General features: G+C 38.6%; 2 protein-coding genes across 2 annotated transcripts in view; one reads left to right on the top strand and one right to left on the bottom strand.

Annotated features, from left to right (window-relative positions):
- Positions 1-13,929, top strand: part of rad51b (RAD51 paralog B) — a 55,941-nt gene extending 42,012 nt beyond the window's left edge. The window contains exons 10-11 of the mRNA XM_079433402.1: positions 12,487-12,652; positions 12,876-13,929. Of these exons, the coding sequence (XP_079289528.1) occupies positions 12,487-12,602 (116 nt within the window). The 3' untranslated portion in view covers positions 12,603-12,652; positions 12,876-13,929. The remainder of the gene's footprint in view (positions 1-12,486; positions 12,653-12,875) is intronic.
- A 1,174-nt stretch (positions 13,930-15,103) lies between these two features.
- On the bottom strand, positions 15,104-19,564 carry LOC306880098 (mRNA decay activator protein ZFP36L1-like). Its single transcript, XM_079433403.1, has 2 exons — positions 19,391-19,564; positions 15,104-17,885 (listed from the first exon to the last, which is right to left on the bottom strand). The coding sequence occupies exons 1-2, from the start codon at positions 19,439-19,441 to the stop codon at positions 16,881-16,883; spliced, it is 1,056 nt and encodes a 351-aa protein (XP_079289529.1). The 5' UTR covers positions 19,442-19,564; the 3' UTR covers positions 15,104-16,880.
- Between the last annotated feature and the right edge of the window lie 2,986 nt (positions 19,565-22,550).

Raw genomic sequence — 22,550 nt, forward strand, 5'->3', positions numbered from 1 at the left:
CTTAGTCGAATCCAGCTGAGTGTGCATTTTTATCCAGCATGATCGCATGCGTTCTGCGTGACGGTCGGTCCGTGCGAATTCAATGCTTTAAACTTTAAACTTGTGATTTCAAATTATGCTGCTCTTTATGCATTTGCCCACTGTCGTATTCATGTCATTTTCACTGTATGCTGTATGTAAAATGAGTTACCTTGGCTTCATTTGAACAATATGATTCCCAATGCACACAAACTTCCCAGAATACTGAGTGCCCTGTTGGTTACAGTGTTTACTTCCATTTGAATTATTATTTAATATTTATTTATTTGTGAAAAATACTTTGTCATCTAAAGTATAAGTATGTTTATTTTACACATAAATGTTTTAATCCATTGTCAAATGATTTAAAATTTCTTAAATATGAATTAAAATAAAATAAAAAAAATTATATCGACTATCGGCCCCCCTGCTTTCCAAGATATCGGCATGACAAAAAAACAATATCGGTCGACCACCAATTAAAATTTATTTGACCAATTCTGAGTCGCCACATCACTAAACCATTTCACCAAACACTTTCACCAAAGGCTTTACTGTAATGATTGTGGTTGGCTAACCCTGCTGAGAAATCTGAGCATGAAATAGTTTGTATTTGCGCTGTACTGAATGGCTTTCTAATGAAAATGGTACTATTATTCATCAGGCTCAGAACTGTTTGGCCTGGTGGTGAAAAAAGCATTTTAGTTTATGCTTAATTGTTGGTTAAAAATACATATTGTATTAAATTTACTATGATCTTAATACAAATACACTAAGTATATTTATTATTAGCTTATTACCTTGTTTATACAAGTTTTCTTTCTTCCTTCATAGTTTTATATTTATCAAAAAAATCTCCAGAAAAAAATTTGCAACCACATTCTCAAAAATCTTCCCTTTTTTTTACAGACCAATCAAAAATTGTGTCCTCCAGGTAAATTTCATCAAGTTCTTCCCTAAACATGCTTTGGCATGTTTTGAGATGTTCTAACAAATTTCCTCATTAAATACTTCTAGTTTCAGATGAAATGCATGAAGTTTCACCTCAGATCTGCCTTTGTGTACCTAAAGGATATCTAGTGCTGGGAATCCCCAGCGTAATCGCTTCAGGCCGAATTAGCCTGGATTTAGAGCAGTCTGACGCCACAAAACACAAAGCAAAGTCAATGCATGACTGTAAAGCAATCACCAGGAACTACAGAGTCTGTAGTTGGTTCTTTTGGCAAGGTCATAACTAAACAGTTTTACTTGCATAATATTCACTTACTGGATAATTATAAAGGAAAATATTTCAGGTTCAAGGCCAGTTGATGCGAGCCGATGGACAGTGAAGGGTTAAGTGTGTTTCCTGCAGGGGAATAAATTAAATGCGGCCATAATCACATTGCAGGAATGCAGTCAGTGTACTCTTGTGAAACACCCCCTAAGCCCTGGCTCTGCTCCACTCTCTCAGCGCCTCACACAAAGATGGCTTTGTTCTCTCCCCCTCTCCCTTTTCTCTTTCTCTTTCTCAACTTTTCATTTCTTTGCCTCCTCCTAACTCTCATTTGCACTCCTCTATCCCAGTCTAGTTTTACTTTCCCTCTCTCAGTCATTCAGCGTTCCTCTTTTCCACTTTTACTTTCTCTCTTTTTCATGGATTCTGGGTTTTTCCCATACCTTCCCCTACTTGTATTTTGTTTGGAAGATCATATTAGTGGACTGCCATGTTTCATTTTGTTCATGTTGTGTAATTGCTTGTTTTCTCTAGAAGAAAATCTTTATGATTTATAAAGAAAATAAGTAGCTGAAAGCAGCAACACAAGAAATCATCCTGTTTTACATCACCCAACCAAACCCTAAAACCTCATGCAGCCCCATATCATGCTGAGACTTTGGAAAACAATATCTATAATGTGCTATTTATGTTTCTCATATGGCATAATTCAAAATATCAATTGCTAGGTTCTCAAATATACATTAATGCAAAATTGTGTTTTGCATTATTACTGATGACCAACTTAGAACCAACCTGTTAGCAAAACCTCGAGAAGCTAGAACCTGACCAAATGTTATGTTGTGAGCCACTTCCCCAAGCTCATATTAGAGAGTCATTGAGAGAATTGTCCTGCTGAGAGGCGGTTCATTTTTTGGTTACTTATTTACCCAGGTTTTGGGTAATTTCTGGAAATTTGTTCCTTCTTGCCTGATCAATTGGTGACAAAATGTGCAAGAACTGGCGGGTTTTCTTCTAGGAACCGTCATCTGCTCACATCCCGGACTGCAGCTGCTGCTCTGTATTCCAGCCACACGTGCATCCATGTGAATATGGAAGTACCAAACGAAAGTCTCTGCATTAGCCAAGATTCATTTGTTTCACAGGTGCTGGTGCTTTACTAGTGCTCATTGAGTGTATGTGTGTGTGTGTGCACATGTGCAGATTTCTGTCTGTAGTTATGTGTCAGTGTCATTGCTTGAACAGAAACCCCCTTCTATTTAAGTGCTAAACAGAATGACTCACCCTGTCACAGCTGCAAATGTCCATACTCCCAGGACTCAGTGTTCCTCTTTCAGCAGAGGGCATTGCATACATGGGTACCAAAACTCCTGAAAGTAAAACTGGCTGTGCAGTAACTTTCAGTCAAACCCAGACAGAACCCTGTCAGTTAAATTCATCTTCCTGATCCCCAAGGCCAAGCCTATAAAGAATGAGGTTAAGTTGAGCTACATGAACTACCCTGACCCTACATCCAATGAAAAACAAGCCTGCAAACAATGGTGTTTACTGTCAATAGTGGTTATCATCCAATTCATAACATTTATATCGAGATTATGTAAGGGCAATTACACAACTGCAATCCCCCCTTTCTGTTCTTCATATTTTGGCTCAGTTGAAAAGCCGCAGTGTCCTCAAATCTCTGCAGAGGAAATGGAGCATTTCTGAATCAGAACATTTTTGCTGATGTCCCCAGCCTTGGCTCACAAAGGACAAAACGAGGCTCTTATTAAACTGCTCCTTTGCCAGGCCACATGGAGGATTTGCAAGTTCAATGGGATCTGCAGGAACAACAAGGGAACAACGAAACTCTTCATCCTGTCAGGAAAGCATGGCAGAGGATCCTGGACCTACGGCCTGTTTTCAGCTTATTTGAAGCCTGGGCAACATGAAAGTACCATTTTTTTTTTTATACCCAGCGTGTCTAAGCTGAAGCCTCACATTATTTTCACACAGATAAACTTGAAACAAAAGGCCTTGGCTGACTCAATGTTTCCAGCAGGGTGAGGAGTAGAGGGATTTTACAGAGCTGTACCATGTGTCTTGGCCAGTACCGCACTGACTCATTATTATCAACCAGTGTTGGATCTGGATGCCTTTAGCTGCTGTGGTCCTGCGGAGTAAAGGCTCCTTAGATTGTGAGACGTTTTTCGAGCTGCTCATCTCTGTAATTTAGCAATTCGATTTTGTTTCGACTTAACTCAGAATAGCTCGGGGGTTTACTAATCATTTGTGTTTCCTAAGACATGCTACTCAAGTGCAAAAACATATTCTGATGGGGCTGACAGGTTCTCCGCAGCTTTGGTTTCTCAGTTGCCCAGACTGATCTGTCCCCCTAATGAGAAGTTTTCTGGACTGCGGTTCTCCAGGTGAAGGGGCCCTTTCTGTGTTACCTTATACAGCAGCAGATTTCACTAAGGTGTTCATTTCAAGAAACCTTTTATCTCCTCCTCCCAGCCCTCCAGACTCCATCTGAGCTTCATAAATCAGAGGTAGAGTCGCAGGGGTCGACGCGAGAGGCCTCAAGAGGAGTTGTTTCTTGTTCACTCGATGCTTGTCCTGGTTCAACAAGTTAGGCCTCGCGAACCGGATTGCTTATTTTACATCTGTACTACTTCATGCAACTACTGAGTAGGGCTGGGTATCGAGTTCGATACTTTTTAGGCACCGACCGAATTGCCTCGATACCACCGAGTATCGAAAAACGTCTTGTCGTTCGGTACCAAATTTCGATACCTAAGGGGTTAATCTCATTAACGTCAGTGAGCCAATAAGCCTGCAGCACTAGGTGTGTTTGACTAGAAGTGACGCGGTGCTGATTGATCAGTGTTTGACATCCGCGAGAGCAATTCGAAAGCGTACGGAGCAGTCTGCTCTCTATATCGCGCAGTTTCGCTTACTTGACACAGACTGAAGCTCGCGTGACATTTCAGCGTCTGCCGTCTCACTAAATGAGGACATAAACACATGAACAACAGCTCCAGAACTGCTCTGAGAGTCACTTCATCAGCATTTTACCATTTGATTTGAGTTAAACTTGCGTCATATCATATACACACAGAACTGTAAAGGTATTTCCGGAAACCCGTCAAAATAAAAGTTCGGATTAACTTGGAAGACACTGCGGCAGAAATATATTAATATTGTTCAGCAGAGTGTACATACTGCTACTACTAGGCTACTATTAAAATGATTAAAACTCTTATTTTTTTTATTAATGATCACACAACATTTCTTCCATGTTTTAATTTTAATAGTAAAATTTTGTTTGCCAAAATAAATAGTTTTATTTTCAATAATTTAAAAGAAAAATGAAATGAATGTTTTATGCCTTCATTTGATAACCCGATACAGAACACAGAATTTCGTAGGAAAAATAAAACATTTCATAAGGCTGTTTTAAGAATAAATTTGAATAAACTAAGTAGTTTTTATGCATTCTAATAATTAGACATACTACAACATAGAATTTAATAACAATAAAACATATTGTGAAAGAAAATAAAACATCCACTTATGAAAGTCTTTAACAACCTAGAACAAATGAATAGATGCTATGCGTTTTATGCGAGCATGCACTAGTGTAAACTGACAACTATTTGAGCTTTATTAAAATTATTTGCACTGATTTATTGTGTTGGCTATATTTTGTTCCTTTGTGCAGTGGCTCAGGAGATGAGTCTTTGAGTCTGTATACATGTCCACAAGCTGAAAAAAATAAAACCAAAGTTTTTTGAGAATGTAATCTTGTTAAAACGGTTTTCATAAAATTGGTATCGAAAAAAGTATCGTTCAGGAACCGGTATCGAACTCAAGGTATCGGTATCGATATCGAACATTTTTGAACGATACCCAGCCCTACTACTGAGTTCTTAAAGCACTTATATGGTATTTCCCAAAGGGCAGCATGAAGAATGGTGAGTGTCAGGCCATGTACACCCCTCCTGAGCTATAGGTTTCCATTTGCTATTTCCTGTCTCGCCACTCTTGCAAGGACTTGCCCCATGTGTTCTGCTTTATGGAGTAATAAAAAAGCGTAATAGCTCTCATCTATTCTTGTTAACAGCACAGTGTGCGCTTGTCTGAGTGTGACAAAGGGTGAGAGAAAGACTGGATATGAAGTGAATATGGAGCGGCCCTCTTGAAGGCATATGTAAACATTTACGGTTTGTCTCAAGCTTCTGGTGTGATTACAGAGGCCGTACTGTACAGAGGCAGTCAAATGGAAAATGCAGAGCACATGAGTATGAGTGGCCTACTTGCTGGAGAGCATTTCCCGACCACTCTGCTTCATGGCATTAGCAGGGCGCTGCCTCTCGAAACTAATGTGTTGCGTCTGATGTAGAGGCTTGTTAGGAGATCCAGTCAACATCCGTCTACACTCTGTTCAAGCATGTTTACGCTTTTGCTTATCTCCAGATTGAATAGATGCTGTAGTACAGGGAGGGGATCAGACTTGGCGGCGTAGAGTGACGCAATGGAAATGCAACCAGATGAAGTAAATAATTGTATCTTTGTAAGCAGCATGTTCACGCTTAGAACATTGGAATACCAGCCATGTGAAATCAGCAGGCAGTTCTGAAGAATTCATCCAATACAAACCCTCTTGTTATGATATGTCATGTGTTTTACTGGTTGTTATTGTTACGGGGAACTGGAGAAATCAGTCATGCCTGTTATTACTCCAAGCATGGAAGCTGCGAGTGTGTGGGATGCTAATATCACTCAAAGGTTGTACATGGGTCTTAAAAACGTTCACATTGATAGCGATGTGCGATGTCAAAGCTACAGACATAATTCTATTTCAGTGAAAGCCCAAGTAACGGAGATTGGTCAATCAATCAATAATAATTTTATTCCGGTCCTCAAACAATTTTTCACAAAATAAATAAATAAAATACATTGCTATCGAATAAGCCTTGCTTATTATGCCTACCCTTTATACATAATTAACTTTTAATTGAAAAAACTTTTCACTAAGTTGAATAACACAAAATAAACAATATAACAAAAACATATCTGTTGCTGATGCAATAGCTTTATACAAATAGGCTAAGCAATGCAGAGAGTGCCTACAGTGATCTTCCAACCGATACAGATTTTTAGCGCTGCCAGTTAGGAATGGGGCTTCACTGGAAGTTTGGTGTTCATGTATTTGCCTTCTATTCTAGGGCCCCATCATGAGGTTTCGACTGAAAATGAAACAAGACTAGCACCCAGCCTCATGGAAGACATTTTTCTCATGAAAAACCAGAGCTTGGGCATCAAGAGGTTTCATAATAAGCATCACAGCCACAGGAATGCCAGTAGCAAAACATAGCTGGATGTGTACTTAGCCATGTTCTACATCGTCCCCCACAAACCTGGCCACATTAAATTTGGCACTCATTTCCCTCAGCTGCTCACTAGGAGTATGTTTGCTTGGGTTTTATGGGAATTCATATTGGACGTTTAACCGCTTCGGTTGCTTACCAAGACTCAAAGCACCATAGATTACAATGGGGGACCAACCTAACGGCTCTGTGGAGGCCTTATTTTCTTCCTGCAAACTTTCACTCAAATTGATGCGTGTGTGTGTATACTGTATATATGAGATGATGTCAGTCTGTGCCAAAGTAAAACCAACCCCTATTTTTCTTGTCACGTCTATTTTGGAGTCTTTTTTTTTTTGTAGCGTTTACCAGAAACATGAGCCACTTAAATCTAATAAATTTGTATTCATGTTGTCTTCATACTTTAAAAATATTAAATACTTATAATTAAAATAATAATAAAATATTACTTACTGACGATGATCAGGGGTCCTCTGTGATCAGTGGCGGCGCTAGGGTGGGTCTTGACAGGGCTACAGCCCCATCAGAAACTTGCTTAGCCACAGCACAGCCCCCCCAAGGATTTCCAAATGATTTTCCTGTTTTTTAACTCTCGGTGTCACTTTCATTAACATTGAAAACATTAAAAACCTAAAAAAAAATAAATAATGTGCCTAATATGTGGCCTATAAAACAATTGATATTAAGCCTGGTACACACCAAGCTGACGGTTGGCCATCGGGCAGTTTTTTTCGTCGGCCGACTAAGTTTTCTCAGTGTGTTCCGTGCTGTCGGCTGAAGTTGGTCCTCGTCGGCTTTTTTTCGGCCGAGTCGACATGTTGAATCTGCATCGGAGCTCTTCGGTCAGTCGGGCCATCTGATCATTCTGATTGGCTGTTCAGCTGGCGAACCAGTGCGCAAGAAAAGGTGCAGAACGGATGTGCTACTTGGCCGTCGGGTGTCGGGTGTCGAGCGTCGGCTTGGCGTGTCTGTCAGGGCAACTTTGGACCCAGATGCTGCCGACTTGAGCCGACCCCGCAGTCTGCTTTCGTCGCCGTTGGCTTGGTGTGTTCCTGGCTTTAGGGGGGAGGGGTCAAGCAACTCAAGCAAGCAACGTGCAAACTTTGCGCAAGAGTTATGCCGGTGAACGTCAGTCAATTCATTATAGAGAAAGTGAAAGTAAAAAAAACGCTACAATGAGAGACGACTCTACTTTAACGTGCTGATAAGGGTATATAACTGTCTTAAATTATTCCCTTAATATTTCTCTTGTGGCTCGTAAAGTAAAAAACACGAGAAGAAACGTATTTTGCGTTAAACAGGTTGTTTTTGAAAATCAGTGCATGAAATAAAGCTGCTCTGAATTTTCATTGGTGACTGCAGTGTTAAGAATTTTAATTATAGGCCTGTAATTCATTATATAAATTAGACCTGTTTTAAAAACATTTTCAGTGAGTAAGCTAATAGCCTAATCTTTTATTATCCAGTTCATCATGCGGTGATGCGTTATGAAATTATTGCGGGCCAATAATTTCAAGTAATTTAATAATAAAAGTAATCTAATAATAATAATAGGCCTAATAATAAGAAGAATGTAACAGGCCTACATTAAATGGAAATGCTAAATCCTCTTAATATTGCCAATTTTTGATGCTTTTGACAATATCTCTGGCTATCATCAACACATGAAACGATGCAACTCAGCAATGGGAGGTTATCGCTCGCAATGTGTGCCTGTATACCACTGTGTGGAAATAGTTTTATGAATTGTCGGCACTATCTATTGTAAATGGTTAGAATTTACCATGTTTTCCTTACAGTTGGCATTGAGAGTGACTGACACTTGATGGTCAGAAAAAATTACTAGATATGTGTAAAAAAAATAAGATAAAACAAAAAAAAATCCCTATTTTCTCTTTTCTATATGCGTTCATAAATTATATTACGTTGTAAGTGTCATATTTGGCAGTTGGCCTTTTTCGAAGCTGCTTTATATATATAAAAAATTATCTAAAGTTTAGGCGTTCATTGCTTTCTCTCAATTTAATTAGTTTTTTAGCACCCCCTCTGAACTGTTAAGCCCCCCCTTAGCACCCCCAACAAAAAAATCCTGGAGCTGCCACTGTCTGTGATTATAATAGTGGTGTAACGGTTCACAAAATTCACGGTTCGGTTCGATAAGACAGGACACAGTGGTGTCACGGTTCGTTATGTTTTCGATACGGGGGGCGGGGTAATTGGTTACGACGCAATGTTGGAAATATTTCTGTTTTAAACTATGAAGGCGAGCCAATCGATATCACACAAGCAACGTGCAAACTTTGTGCAGGAGTTTTGCCGGTGAACGTCTTAATCTCAGTCAATTCACTATCCAGAAAGTAAAAGTAAAAACAGAATGACGGAGTAATGGCAGAACTTTTGGCATCTGATGCCGCATATTCTCTCAGAGACGACGAGAGACGAATCTACTTCAGTATATGCTGATAACGGTATAACTGTTTTAATTAATTTCCTTAATATTTCTCTTGTGGCCCACACATAGTGGAAAAAAATGAGAAGAAACTTATGCCGTGAAAAGACCATTTTAGTCGAGGAGTAAATAGCCTAATCCTTTGTTATCCTCCGCAGCGTGACAGTTATGTGGTAATTATTGCGGGGCAAATTAATTGTAATTTTAATTTAATAATAAAAGTAGCTTCATAATAATAATAGGCCTAATAAAATAAGAATGTAACCGACCTACATTAATTGAAAATGCCAAATCCTCTTAATATTGCCAATAATTGATGTTTTTGACAATATTTCTGGCTATCATCAATACAAGATAATCGTCTTTCGATGCAAGCCAGCAAGGGGACGTTATCGCAGGGCTTTTCGCAGCATGTGCCCGGCGTGTCCGTCCGCTACGCCACTGGCGCAATACGTTGCCTGTTACGTCATTTGGGCTGTCTTGTTGAACGCACTGGCATTGAGAAAATTATATTTCACACACTTTAATTACTTTTATTTTCCAAATGTAATCGGAGTAGTCCAACAAATTGTTCGGTTTATATTAATGCATATCGAACCGAAAGCCTCGTACTGAACAGTTCAATACGAATGTGTATCGTTACACCCCTAATATATATACAGTGCCCTCCATAAGTATTGGAACAGTAAAGACAAAATTGCTCTGTTGGCTGTGGAGTCAAGACATTTGCAAATATGATTAAAAGATGAATATGAGACAAAACTACAGAATGTCACATTTTATTATTGGGTGATTCAACACATATATGTTTTTCCAGCTAAGAAGTTCAGCACTTTTAGAGTTTCATCCCTCTGTCTGATGTGAGCATAAGTATTGTAACAGATGCCTCACAGGTCTTTCTAAGTGATCAGCTGTGTCCTGCTGCATTAATTCTTCAGATATTAAAAGCAGGGATTGTGTCGTATCAGTTATATCCATTACTTCTGGATTCTGAATCTTGCATTCAATGATGACACACAAACCAGGATGAAGATGAGGGAGCTGACTTTGAGAGAAAAGCAAGCAATTTGAATGCTAAAATTAAGAGGAAGTCAGTTAGAGCTCTAGCAAAAACAAAGGGCATGGAGAAATCAAGAGTTTGGAAACCACCAGCAACCAACAACAACTTGATCGGCTGAGAAAAAAACAGTAGTTGATGAGAGACGAATCATAAAAGCTGTGAAAATGAATTCTAAAAGATGTGTTTGTAAAATCACCAACAACTTCCAGAAAGCTGGGGTGATGCTCTGACAATTTACTGTCCTCAGGAGACTTTGACACAGAATTACAGATGCTACACAGCAAGATGCAAACCTCTGACCAGCACCAAAAATAGAAAGGTAAAAAAGCACAAAGGTGAGCCAGAAAAGTTTTGGAACTGTGTTTATGAACTGATGAGGTGATGGGAAAGAAAAATGTGGAGAAAAAACTTCAATGATCCCAAGCATACAGCCTCATCTGTAAAGCATGGTGGAGGTGGTGTCATGGCATGGGCATGCATAGCTGCCTCTGGAACAGGCCCTCTCAACTTTACTGATGACTTCATGTATGATGACAGTAGCAGAATGAATTTGGAAGGGTACAAAACCATCTTGCCTACCAATATTCAAGAAAATGCCACCAGATTCATTGGGAAGTGCTTCATATTGCATGAGAACAATGACCCAAAACACCCTGCCAGTTCAGTCAAGGAATTTATAAGGGCAAAGAAATGGAAAGTCTTAGATTGCCCAAGTCAATCTCCAGATTTAAATCCGATTGAACGTGAATTTCACCAGCTGGAGAGGAGAGTAAAGGCAGAAACTCCCCAAAACAAGAAAAAATTGGAATTGGCTTCATTAAAGGCTGGGGAAAGCATTTCAAAGGATGAGACGAAGAGTCTGGTGATGTCTATGGGTCACAGACTCACTGCTGTGATTGTGTGCAAGGGATCTGCAACTAAATAATAGCTTTTAATCTTTTATATCTGCCTTATGTTCAACTGTCCCAATACTTATGCTCACATCAATGAGTGGGATGAACTCTAAAAGTGCTGTTCTTTTTATTTGGTAAAACATATATGTGTTGAAACGGCTAATAATAAAATGTGCTTGAAGTTTGAAGGCGATTCATCTGCTATTATGAACGCGATATTGTGTAGCTTGTCAGTGATCTACAGCTCTGTGTATTAAATGCCGCTCCATCTGAATGCACGTGATGGAGATTTGCTACTAATCACAGAACCGGCTTTACTGACGAGATGCGCATGATAATCGCGATTTATCGTGCAGCCCTATCTAGTTTTGTCAAGGTACCAAAATTTCTGTATGTAGTACCGATACCAGTGAAAATACACGGTTCTCGGTACCAATTTCGGTACCAAAGAAAAACACCAAAACATGTTAATTAAAAAACATACTATTTTTATTAATAAAGTCAAACAAAAAGAAAATGTACAAAAATCAATGCCATTCTTTATACTTATTTAAAATTGTGTTTCAAGTTTTTCCGCAAGTAATAAAAGTATGAAAAACAGTAAACAAATTTCACCCAAATTTGATTTGTCTTTTAATTAATGAAATTTAAACGCATTTTATTTTTTGGTAAATAAAGGGGGTTTACTATAAAACATGGAAGAAATATTGTGAGATTATTTCTTAAAAATGAAGTTTTATTAATTTCTTTCAACAGTAGTAGTAGTGTCACATACATTCTACTAAATAATAGTAATATATTTCTGGCACAATGTCTTTTAAGTAAAAATGAACTTTTATTTTGACGGGTTGCTGTGAATACCTTTAAATTGACAATGGTTTTACTCAAATGAAATGGTAAAATGCTCGTGAAGTGACTCTCAGAACAGTTCTGGAGATGTTGTTTATGTATTTATGTCCTCATTGAGACGGCAGATGCTGAAATCACTGCGAGCGTCACACGTGCTTCAGTCTATGTAGTAAACAAAATTCATTCATTCACACAGAGACACAGAATATGCAGGATTCATATTTGAATCTACTCTTGCAGCTTAATATTTACAGATACTAGTCCATATGGCGATTTGATTTGTGTAATGACCTACTTTTGATGAATTCATCTAAACTTTGACAAATTCCATGACATTCCATGTTAAACTGTAAATTCTGTTTTGATAACTGGATTCTGAGATTCCGTCCGCGTTTTCTGCATCGCGGAAATCATAGGGCTTTACGGGTCAAGAACCGGGTTGACCGGGTACTCGGTACCACCGGTACTTGAAAAAAACCTGGTACCATGACGTTTTCATTTTTTTTTAGTACCGACTTGGTACCGAAATACCGGGTCTTTTAACAACACTAGCCCTATCTTAGATGTTTTAATGGTTTAAACCTCACTAAAAATATCAAAATGAATTTTTATGCTTTTATGTTTTCTAGGGAATGAAACCCCAGAAAGTGTTTTAAACCAAGGAACAGATCCAGGGCTTCAGCCAATCAGAGTGAGGACGGGGTTCATCTACAACCTTTCCCAGGCCACACCTTCTACTTCTTAACAACTTCCTTTGGCTGCAGAACGCAGTGGCTGTTATTGCCCTATTTAAAGGCCAGTAAACAAATGTGAAGTGACTAATGTTTTCCATGTCAGTTAAACTCTCAATGCCATCCATTATCTGAAGATAACGACGTGTGATGATGCATTTGAACATCAAGGTTATTTCGACGGTCATTTGATGACTATAGTGAATACCATGAGGTATACAGAATTTAATATTTATCATCCACCATAGCTATTCCTAACACCGTGACTGCTCTATAATTTCTTTCAGGTTCAAGCCATGGTTAAACATTGCAGGAACATGTGGTGGACAGATACAAAGCAGACGGATTGGACTTCGTAGATCATTACCTCAGTTTTCATCCAGTTAGAAAACTGCAACATCAGTCAGCTATTGATTGACAGACGTATTTGTCCTCTCGCTGGTCGTGTGATAAGACAGCAGTCTTGGACAAACGCTTCCTGACCCTGACTAGCCGTTGCCATGGCTTCTATTCCCATGACTCCTGTTCCTATGGTTCCTCTGCCTTTAAGGGAAGTTTGTCTGATTAGATCAATAATGGTGTTATTTTGGGTGGTTCCTCATTTTTCGCCTTGTTTTGCTTTTGGTGGTATATGTGCACAGATATGCATTGACACATTCTTTGTATTTATTTTTATGACCTGTTCCTTCCTTGTACAGCTTTTATAGAGTTCTAACATTAATAAATGCAAACGCAAGGTCTTCCAGACTCAAATTATTTTGATTTCATTAGCAGATTCTGCTGACAGTGCAGACAACGGTGACATCTTTAGCTCTCGGCCAGCAGATAAAGTCAGTTGTGACAGTCAAACACGCAATGCTGAGTAGGTGATCTTTCTGTCTGTCTTTCTCTTTCATCCTCTTTCTGTATATCTCTCTTCCCTTCCCCTCATAAGGCTAATAGGCTGAGAGTTGACATGTTTTGACATCTTTTATTGGTCGACCTGTGGCGATATCGCTGCCTGTGCCTGTACCGAAGGGAGGAAACCTCTCCTTCCTTCCAAAGAAAGTCCTTCCTCCCCTGCAAAACAGAAGGCTCTGGAGAAAAAAATGTTCATGTAAAAGTCAGAGCAGGGATTCATGAGATCCTGACGTGGGTGCAAAATCCACAGTGATCTGTTCTCATTCTTCACATCAGGCTTCGTCACAATACAAACCAGCTTCACAAAAAGATCATGCACACATCTGCTTGGGGCTTGATTTGAATAACAGTAGATTTCAGTTAGCTTTTTTTTTGCAGTGTTTGTTTTTGAATTGATAAAATTGGATGCTTGTGACCTCAAGTAAATTCTGTTCAAAACCTTTTGTTTTGTTGTGCTTTCTGAGGCTTATTTAGTTATTGCACTGGCTTGAGGTTGAACCAACAACCACACGTTCCCTAAACTTGAAACAACCCCGAAATGCCCCTTTTAGTGCAAATAATTTCAATCTTCTGATCCCGTGAACTCGAGAGCAGAGCTCTTTTTTGTTTATTCATTGCCCTCTGAAACACTTAGAGGAACAAAAAGAGCTGATAGAGGAATTACAAAGTCTATGCGAATATTGCTCAACTGCGACTTTGGCCTTATACCTCATGTCTGTTCTTAAAGGCCCAGTGACCCACAGCCCTGGTGCGAATGGACAATTTTGTAACAATCTAACAGTCTTTACTGTTAATTTACATCCATTTAATAGCATTAATTTATTTCTAAAAATCTTTCCAACCGCAAACTTTTAAACTGTAAAGCAATATCTAATTTTTGTCAACACAAAAGAGTAAAATTTGGTTAGTAAATGACAACAGGATTTTCCATTTTGGGTGAACTATTTCTTTAAAGACCAAAAGCTAAAGCAGTGAAAATGCTGAACTTCGTACTACTCAGATGGCCATCTGGCTCCTGTCTGCTATGATTGTATTCACGATCACAGCTTTCCTCTGGAATTCTGTCTTCAAGGGAAATTAAAGTAAAACCAAGCAAAGACTGACAGTGCTCGCAGAGCACGGATGTTTGTTCAGTGACGTAGGGAGCAAATATGTTCTGTAGACTGCTAGTCCCAGCACAAGACCCCTCCTGACTGTTACTACAGTAACAAACTGTCTGTTCTCAAGGGGCCTGTGCTTTCTATCTAGTAGTCCCATCATTGCCAGTACTTTTCAATGAGATTCAAAAAGCCATAGACATCCGTGCCAGGAAAAGACATTCAGGGGCTTTTTTTTCACATCCTTACTATTGGGCCGGGACAGAATTTTGCTTTCCTGGTTTTAAGCACTTTTCCAGGAAAAAAGTTTGAGCTGGTTCGTTAACAGCCCACCGTCTCATAGCGTTCAGCTGTATTGGGATCATACTTGTGAAATGCAAGTTTGTGGAGGTATACGAATTTATCCAGGGAGAATGTCAAAATATGGCATGAAATAATAAGCACAGCTGTTTGCATTAGAGTTGAGTATCAGAGCCAGTGTTTTGAGACAAAAAAAAAAAAATAAGAGACAAGGTCAGTTTGCTTATAAATAGGTATTTTATTGATTTAAACTGCAATCTGTCGTTACAAAAGAAATATATTGATGTGAACAGCAGTAGCTGCTAACATAGGACACATTCAACTGTAGCTCTCTCGATGTCAATCCTGTTAACCTCGAATTTCAACTAAAATCTATATAACGACTCTGGATTACAATCCTAAAAGATTCAAGACTCTTGGAATGTACTGTTAGGCACTTAGCAAGTAGAACTGGTCCAAAATCTGTAAATAAATAAAAAATTTGAGTCATAACAAATTAAAACAACACATGCATGCTGGTGTACATAACATGGTTTCGAAACGGGCAAAATAAATACACAAATGCATATTTAACAATTCCCTTATTAACCGTCCATTTAGATCAAAATGCTGCGATCAGAGGTTCGGACCACCGCGGGGGTCATGAGATTTGTACTATAATGCATTTATCTTCTACGATTTGTTCATACCAAAAGGAGTCTTAATGAGAGGATCCCAGTCTAAACATCAGATTTCTAAAATCACAGGCACAGGACTGTTATTGTCAAGACAACTCGGTTTACATTCTAGACGGTCGGAGCCAAATAATAAAGGATTATAGAGGCATAAACATCCTGAAACTGCAGTCCAACATTAGGGAGAAAAATAATAAATAAAATGCAAAACAATCCTCTTTGCATTCTCATTTTAAATTAAGTTTCACTTTAAAAATAAATCAAAATGTAGTTACAAAATGTCATTGCAGTATAATATATTAACTGTTGAAACTTAACGAAAAAAGGTCTTCACAATCTTACGATTAATACGGAAGATCATAATTTAACATAAAGGAAAATATATTCTATTGTTTCATTATCCAGATAAATACAAACAAAATAAAAAAAAATGCTTACAATCAGCAATAAATACATTTTGATAAGTTAAATAAGCACTGACAAGCAAAACATTCGGTTTGAAAGTTCTCATTTCCAAACAGAAAATACCAACAATAATTGTAATGATGCAATAATAGCTATATTATAACAATAGGGGAAATACAATATTGAATTAATGATAGAACATTTCAACGATCTGTTTGCAACTAAACAATTAGTGGCCACTGAAGTCACATCTTTAGTGGTAACATGAACAGGAAGGACATCTTCTCTCTTATGTAATCCAACAACCAGAACACACTAGTTTAGCGCAAGGAATCACATGTTCTAGGGATAATTACCACGGTGACAGCACATTTAGCACCACTAGACGTACAAATATCTTTCAGAAGGGTTTGATTATTTATACCCCAGATCTCCAAAAATCAATGTGATGGAACAAGTAGGAAACTAATTGTTTGATAGGCACTTAAAGTCCCGAGGATCTACCGGCGAGGGTCTTCCGCAAGAAAAGTGGCACTTCCAGGTGTGTAAAGCACGTCGTTGCTATAATATTCAGTAGATTCTTTCGAACAAGAAGGTCCTTGAACAATTTTGAAAAAAAGGATTTCGAGACCTCAATGTTTAAGTGGGCCTTGAGGGGAACAGTTCGTTGTTTTTGCATTACGTCAGGTATGTTAAAGACGTCTAGGGAGGCTTGGGAATAGGCTGAATGTTGATGATACAGGGTAGTATGCTTTCTGATTGGACTCAGTGGCTACGAGAACACTGTACTTTAGTCCACATCTCTGCTGTAAACAAAGCAAGGACAGGAAGGGATTGCTAGGAGGAAAATGACTCTCTTTCTCGCCAGCTCTCTCTGTGCTTTCTCTCTCATGCCTGAAACCCCTGAGGGCAGGTTTTAATCATCAGAGATGGAGAGTCTGCTGAAGATGGGGAGGCGACGTGTCGCGTCCAGCACAGGTGACTCGGATCCACTCTGGCTGCCCAGGCTGCTCTGATAACCCTCCTGGTCGGAGAGGGAATCCGGGGGGCTTGGGGGCGACTCGGACATTGGCCTGAAGAAAGAGGGTGCGGTGGGAGAATGAGGACCAGGCAGATCAGGAACAGTGGTGCCACCTAAACTGGGCGCAAACAAGTTGGCAAGCTCTTGACTGGAGTAAGTGAAGGGGTTGCTGGGCCACTCGTTGACGTCTTCGGTGGAAAATATGGGCGGAGGTGTGACCGAGGTCGGGCTGTCCTGGGAGCCACCTGAGCTTGGGAAACCGGCAAAACTGTAGCTGTGATGAAGGCGGGGGCGCTCCATCTTGTTGAAGGTGGAGAGAGGAGGGGGTCCGTGGCGTTCCTCTGCGTTGTGGATGAAGTGGCAGCGTGGCCCGTATGGGCAGTAACCAATGCTGTGGAAGGTGCGACAGAGCTCGGTCTTGTATTTGGGGTGGCGATTTAGACTACGAAGCTCGTGCATCCCATGGGCAAACTGGCACTTGTCACCGTATTTACAAGCGCCATTCTCCTCAAAGGGTCTGCAGAGTTCGGTCTTATAGCGGCTTGAGTTGACCTGGCTGTTTCCGTTGGCACTAATGCACGTGATGTTGCTCGGCCTTAGATGCTCCCCGTTCTCAGAGTAGGACCGGTCACGGAAGCGGTTCTCCTTGTTGTTGCTGCTCCCATTCATGGAAGCTGAGCCGTCCATCTTGAGGCTGTTGATAAATTGGTTCTGCGTTGATTTGGAACTGGTAACGGACACGGAGTGGCGGCGCTGGTAGAGTCCCACTGAAGGGGTACCCACCACCTTCCTGTCCAGCAGGGACCCGGTGGGGGTAAAGGGGGTATTGGCACCGGTGGTGGGGACAGACTGTAAATGGGGACTGGAGAGGGGGCTGTTGTAGCTCATCACCTTATTGTTCTGAAAGTGAAGTAAACAAAAAAATGTCTCAAAAATGTGGCACAACTATGACTCCCTTTGCTTCAGATACCACCAGTGGGAGTTTATTACATGTTGATGGTATTTTCTGTCTGGATTTCATTGTGTTTTAAGGCTTATTTTTTGAAGAGATAGAACTAATGACCCTGAACTTTTAACCTACCCAGCAAAAAGTGAAAGGTTTATTAAGTCATAAAAGAAGAAAATGCACAAGACTCATGTATCATCTCCAGTAACCGCACAAAATGTGCGCAATACTATGATGATTTATTGCACAATGAATAACTATGAAAGCATTTTTCTACAGTATTAACCTCATAAAATATACGTCTTTGTATAAATATATGTAACGAGGTATAAGAACACCTTGTTTTATGATACACAACATATGTGTCTGTTGGACAGCTCTGGCTATTTTGTTGTATTATACTTTTTTTTTTTTTCTTGCTCAATGAGTGTCAGGTGGCTTGTGAGGTTTTATGCCAATAGTTCAACCAAAACTATTTTGTCATTTATTTTCCCAATGAAATTCCATGATGAATAGTGAGCAATATTCCAGCTCTATTTAGGTCAAATGACAGCGCTTTGTGAGGTATTCAAGTCATTATTGACTGATAATATTCCCATCAGTAATAGCTCTCAAAGATGATTAGCAGTTAATTCTATTAAAATATGGAGGGACATTCTAGGGTTGATATCACTGATGCCAAACATGTCACGTGATAGCGACGGGATGTTTGAAATGTATGACCTAAATTTGAGATATTACACACTGCACCTGCAAGAGCAACAGCAGAGGGTAAGATTAATAGCAATAATGACTCCAGGTTTTAGCCCCTTCCTCACACAAAGGCTTCAGAAGACTGTGTGAACGCCCCTAAAAGCATTCTGCTGTAAATGATTGTAGAGTTCTTGCATTCAAAACAGCTGCATTGCTTACAGATAAGTTTATATGCTCAAAACTGACCTATAGATTATTTTAAAAGATGCATGTAAGTAAACTGATGTACCAAATATCAACCACAACTGCAGATTAAATCCTACTGTGGTTAAGAAAAGTTAATTATTAAAAGTTGAAGTCTAACCCCAGCATGTTGTGCATAATGGAGAACTCGTTGATTTAATTCAAATGAAACCTAGACTTGTGGCCTTCCTCCAAATATAGTTAATGCACAACTTTATGTGACTGATGACCCATAAACGCGGATGAATTTAACTACTCTAATCTATTAGCTTCCTAATCGATTAGCAATCGATAGCTGCAGATCATGAGAAGCACAAGACTAGATAAAAGTAACGTTACTGATGCAAGATTCTCGTCCTACTCTTAACGCACGCGCACATAAGTTAGCCAGAAAAAGTTTGACATCGGTGTAGAAAACAGCATCTCTGACAACTGCTACATTTTGTGTATTAAGATTAGGAGATATTGATCTGTTACTCACTCATTTAAACTGTTAAAACGACTTCCCAAAAATATAAATTACCTTATTCGTCACTTCGTAGTCGAAGAAGGAGGACACAACAGTCGCAGTCATTGTCGAATTTGACAAACAGATGGTTTGTTAAGGCACGGTGGAAGTATTCCTGTGTTTGAAGGGTCTTTGATATAGTTCTGCCCCGCAGAGAGCCCCCTCTGTCCTGCCAAAACTTGCGCGCATATCCTTTATAAAACTCGCGCAGTCTTCCTGACAGAGTGGGCTGGGTTATCGTTTTTGGTCACGCCCCTTTTAAGCACGTCTCTCTGACGTGAAGTGTGGCACTACTTTAACTCTTACGAAATTTAATTTACCATGAATTTAATCACAGCCTGGAGTTCCTCCTGAGCATATTTAACCAATTCAGTGCATTTCATTTCTAACTATTATTTAAGCGTATAATATATATATATATATATATATATATATATATATATATATATATATATATATATATATATATACAGTTGAAGTCAAAACTTTACATACAACTTTCAGAATCTGCAAAATGTAAATTATTTTACCAAAATAAGAGGGATCATACAAAATGCATGTTATTTAGTACTGACATGAATAAGATATTTCACATAAAATATGTTATATAGTCCACAAGAGAAAATAATAGATGGATTTAAAAAAAAAAAATGAAAGGTGTATGTAAAGTTTTGACTTCAACCCTATATATGTGTGTGTGTGTGTGTGTGTGTGTGTGTGTGTGTGTGTGTGTGTGAATCTATAAATAACAAATATGAGTTTGATTATTTTAAAGTGAAGCCTGAGAGGTAAGTTTATTAAGTCATAATATAATATGGAAGATTTTTTATGAATGAGTTGTCTATTGTAATGCACAGTGGGTCTCAGTGTAATCAAAAGAGCTGTACTGTATATTACAAACTCATATTATTACTCATATTGTTAATAAATAAATCCAGTACATTTTTTATTAGTCTTTTTTTTATGCGTATATATTTTTAGATAATCAATCAGTTTGCATCTACACTGATTTTGTATTAATAAATTATTTAAAGGCACAAAATAGAAACATTATTTAAAAGTGATCATAAAATGATTTTTTAATTAGCCATACATTTATAGCCATAAATGTTTTTTAAAAAATAATTTTATGATCATTTTAAATAGATATAAGGTCATATTTTTTTTTATTTTTTTTTGTAAAGAATCCGAGGGACTGCATTGTTTGGCTTTCTATATAATCTCATTCAGTTTTATTTTATTTTATTTATTTAAATGAGCCCACCAAACCTGAAGACATTAATAGGTAAAAATGACGTACAGTGAGTAAAAGAGAGAGGAGAGTAAACTGGAAATGACTGCTCTATACATGCTGCCAGCATATTCTCCTTAACTGTGAGTCAGGCACTGGCATATTTGCTGTGCGAGTTTCCTTTGTGCTGTTTTCTCCAAACATTACCCAAAAATAGCTTCTGCAGATTCAGCTGAGCCATGGACTGTGTCCTGTCCTCAACGCTTTGTCAACTGCAACATCCCTAGCCAAAGACCCTGACCTTCAGTTTCAGTTTTTATCAGTTTTAGCTGGATCCAAAGTATTCACACAAGTGCTTTTCAAATTCTATTTCAGCTTGGTTTGTATATCACAGGGCCATAACCACCATAGATGAGAGGGATGAGTTCCCCCAATAATCAAAAATGGTCCCTAATAAGTTTGATATTCTTGATATTGCTCTGTTTGTTGTTTGAATGACAAAAGGTTTTTAAATGCTGAAGTTTAGTCTGGGAAGCCTCACCAGTCTAACAGCACTTAAAACTAATCAAATCAAATAAGATATACTATAATTTATATAATATTTAATGGTGAAAGAGTGTGAGGTAAGATGTTAGTAATTAATATTTGACAGCTGTTTTACATGACCAACAGTATTATCCAGTGATGCAAACTACAGTCATGGCCAAAAATATAGGCACCCTTGGTAAATATAATCAAAGAAGGCTGAAAATAAATGTGCATTTTTAATCCTTTTGATCTTTTCTTTTAAAAAAATCACAAAAATCTAACCTTTCTTTGGATAATAAGAATTTAATATGGGGGGGAAATATCATTATAAAATAAATGTTTTTTTTTTTTTTCTCAAAAATACGTTGGACACAAATTAATGGCAGCCCTAGAAATTCTTATGAGTAAAATATCTCTGAAGTATTTTCCCATTCATATTTACAATTTTGAGCGGTCCAGGGTGATTATGAACATGAAATTATCCAGCCATGGCTTCCTGTTTAACAGAAATATAAATAGGAGGGAAAACAAAGCGCAAATTTCCTTAATCACCCATCACAATGAGAAAAAACAAAGAATATATTTCTGACGTGCAGCAAAAGAAAATTGAGCTTCCCAAATTAGTGAAGTGGCTTTAAGAAAAGAGCTAGAGCAGTGAAAATTCCCATTTCCACCATCAGGGCAATAATTAAGAATCTCCAATCAACAGAAAATGTTACGAATCTGCCAGGTAGTGGACATGTGTCTATATCGTCCTAATGCACGGTGAGGAGGAGAGTTTGAGTGGCTAAAGACTCTCCACGGACCACAGCTAGAGAATTGCAGAAAACAGTTGAGTCTCGGGGTCAGAAAACCTTAAAAAAAAATGTCAAACAGCTCCTACATCACCACATGTTGTTTGGGAGGGTTTCAAGAAAAATTATCCTAGCTCATCCAAAAACAATCTCCAGCATATTCAGTTATCAGACACGACTGGAACTTCAAATGGGACTGGCTTCTATGGTCAGATGAAACTAAAAAATAGCTTTTTAGCAGCAAACACTCAAGATGGGTTTGGTGAACACAGGGATAAAAAGTGTACAATGAAATATACTGCTGTATTTTTGATGTTGTGGGTCTATATTTCTGCTGGAGGTCCTGGACATCTTGTTTAGACACATGGCATCATGGATTCTATCAAATACCAACAGATAAAAAATCAATAAGTGACTGACTCTGTTAGAAATCTTATAATGGGCCATGTTTGGATCTTCCAACCGGACAATAATCCAAACACAAACCTCAAAAACAACACAAAAATGGGTCACTGAGCACAAAACCAAGCTTCTGCTGGCCATTCCAGTCCTCTGACCTGAACCCTGTAGAAAATGAGTGAGAAGCAGCACCAACATGGAGCTGTGAATCTAAAGGATCTGG

This window comes from Barbus barbus (genome assembly GCF_936440315.1).
Source record: "Barbus barbus genome assembly, chromosome: 14".
NCBI lineage: Eukaryota > Metazoa > Chordata > Actinopteri > Cypriniformes > Cyprinidae > Barbus > Barbus barbus.

Excerpts from the sequence above, each read along its gene's own strand:
- LOC306880098 (XM_079433403.1), bottom strand. The coding sequence starts at position 19,441 with ATGACTGCGACTGTTGTGTCCTCCTTCTTCGACTACGAAGTGACGAAT. Across the intron at positions 17,886-19,390 it reads ACTACGAAGTGACGAATAAG|AACAATAAGGTGATGAGCTA; the intron begins GTAATTTATATT and ends CTTCACTTTCAG.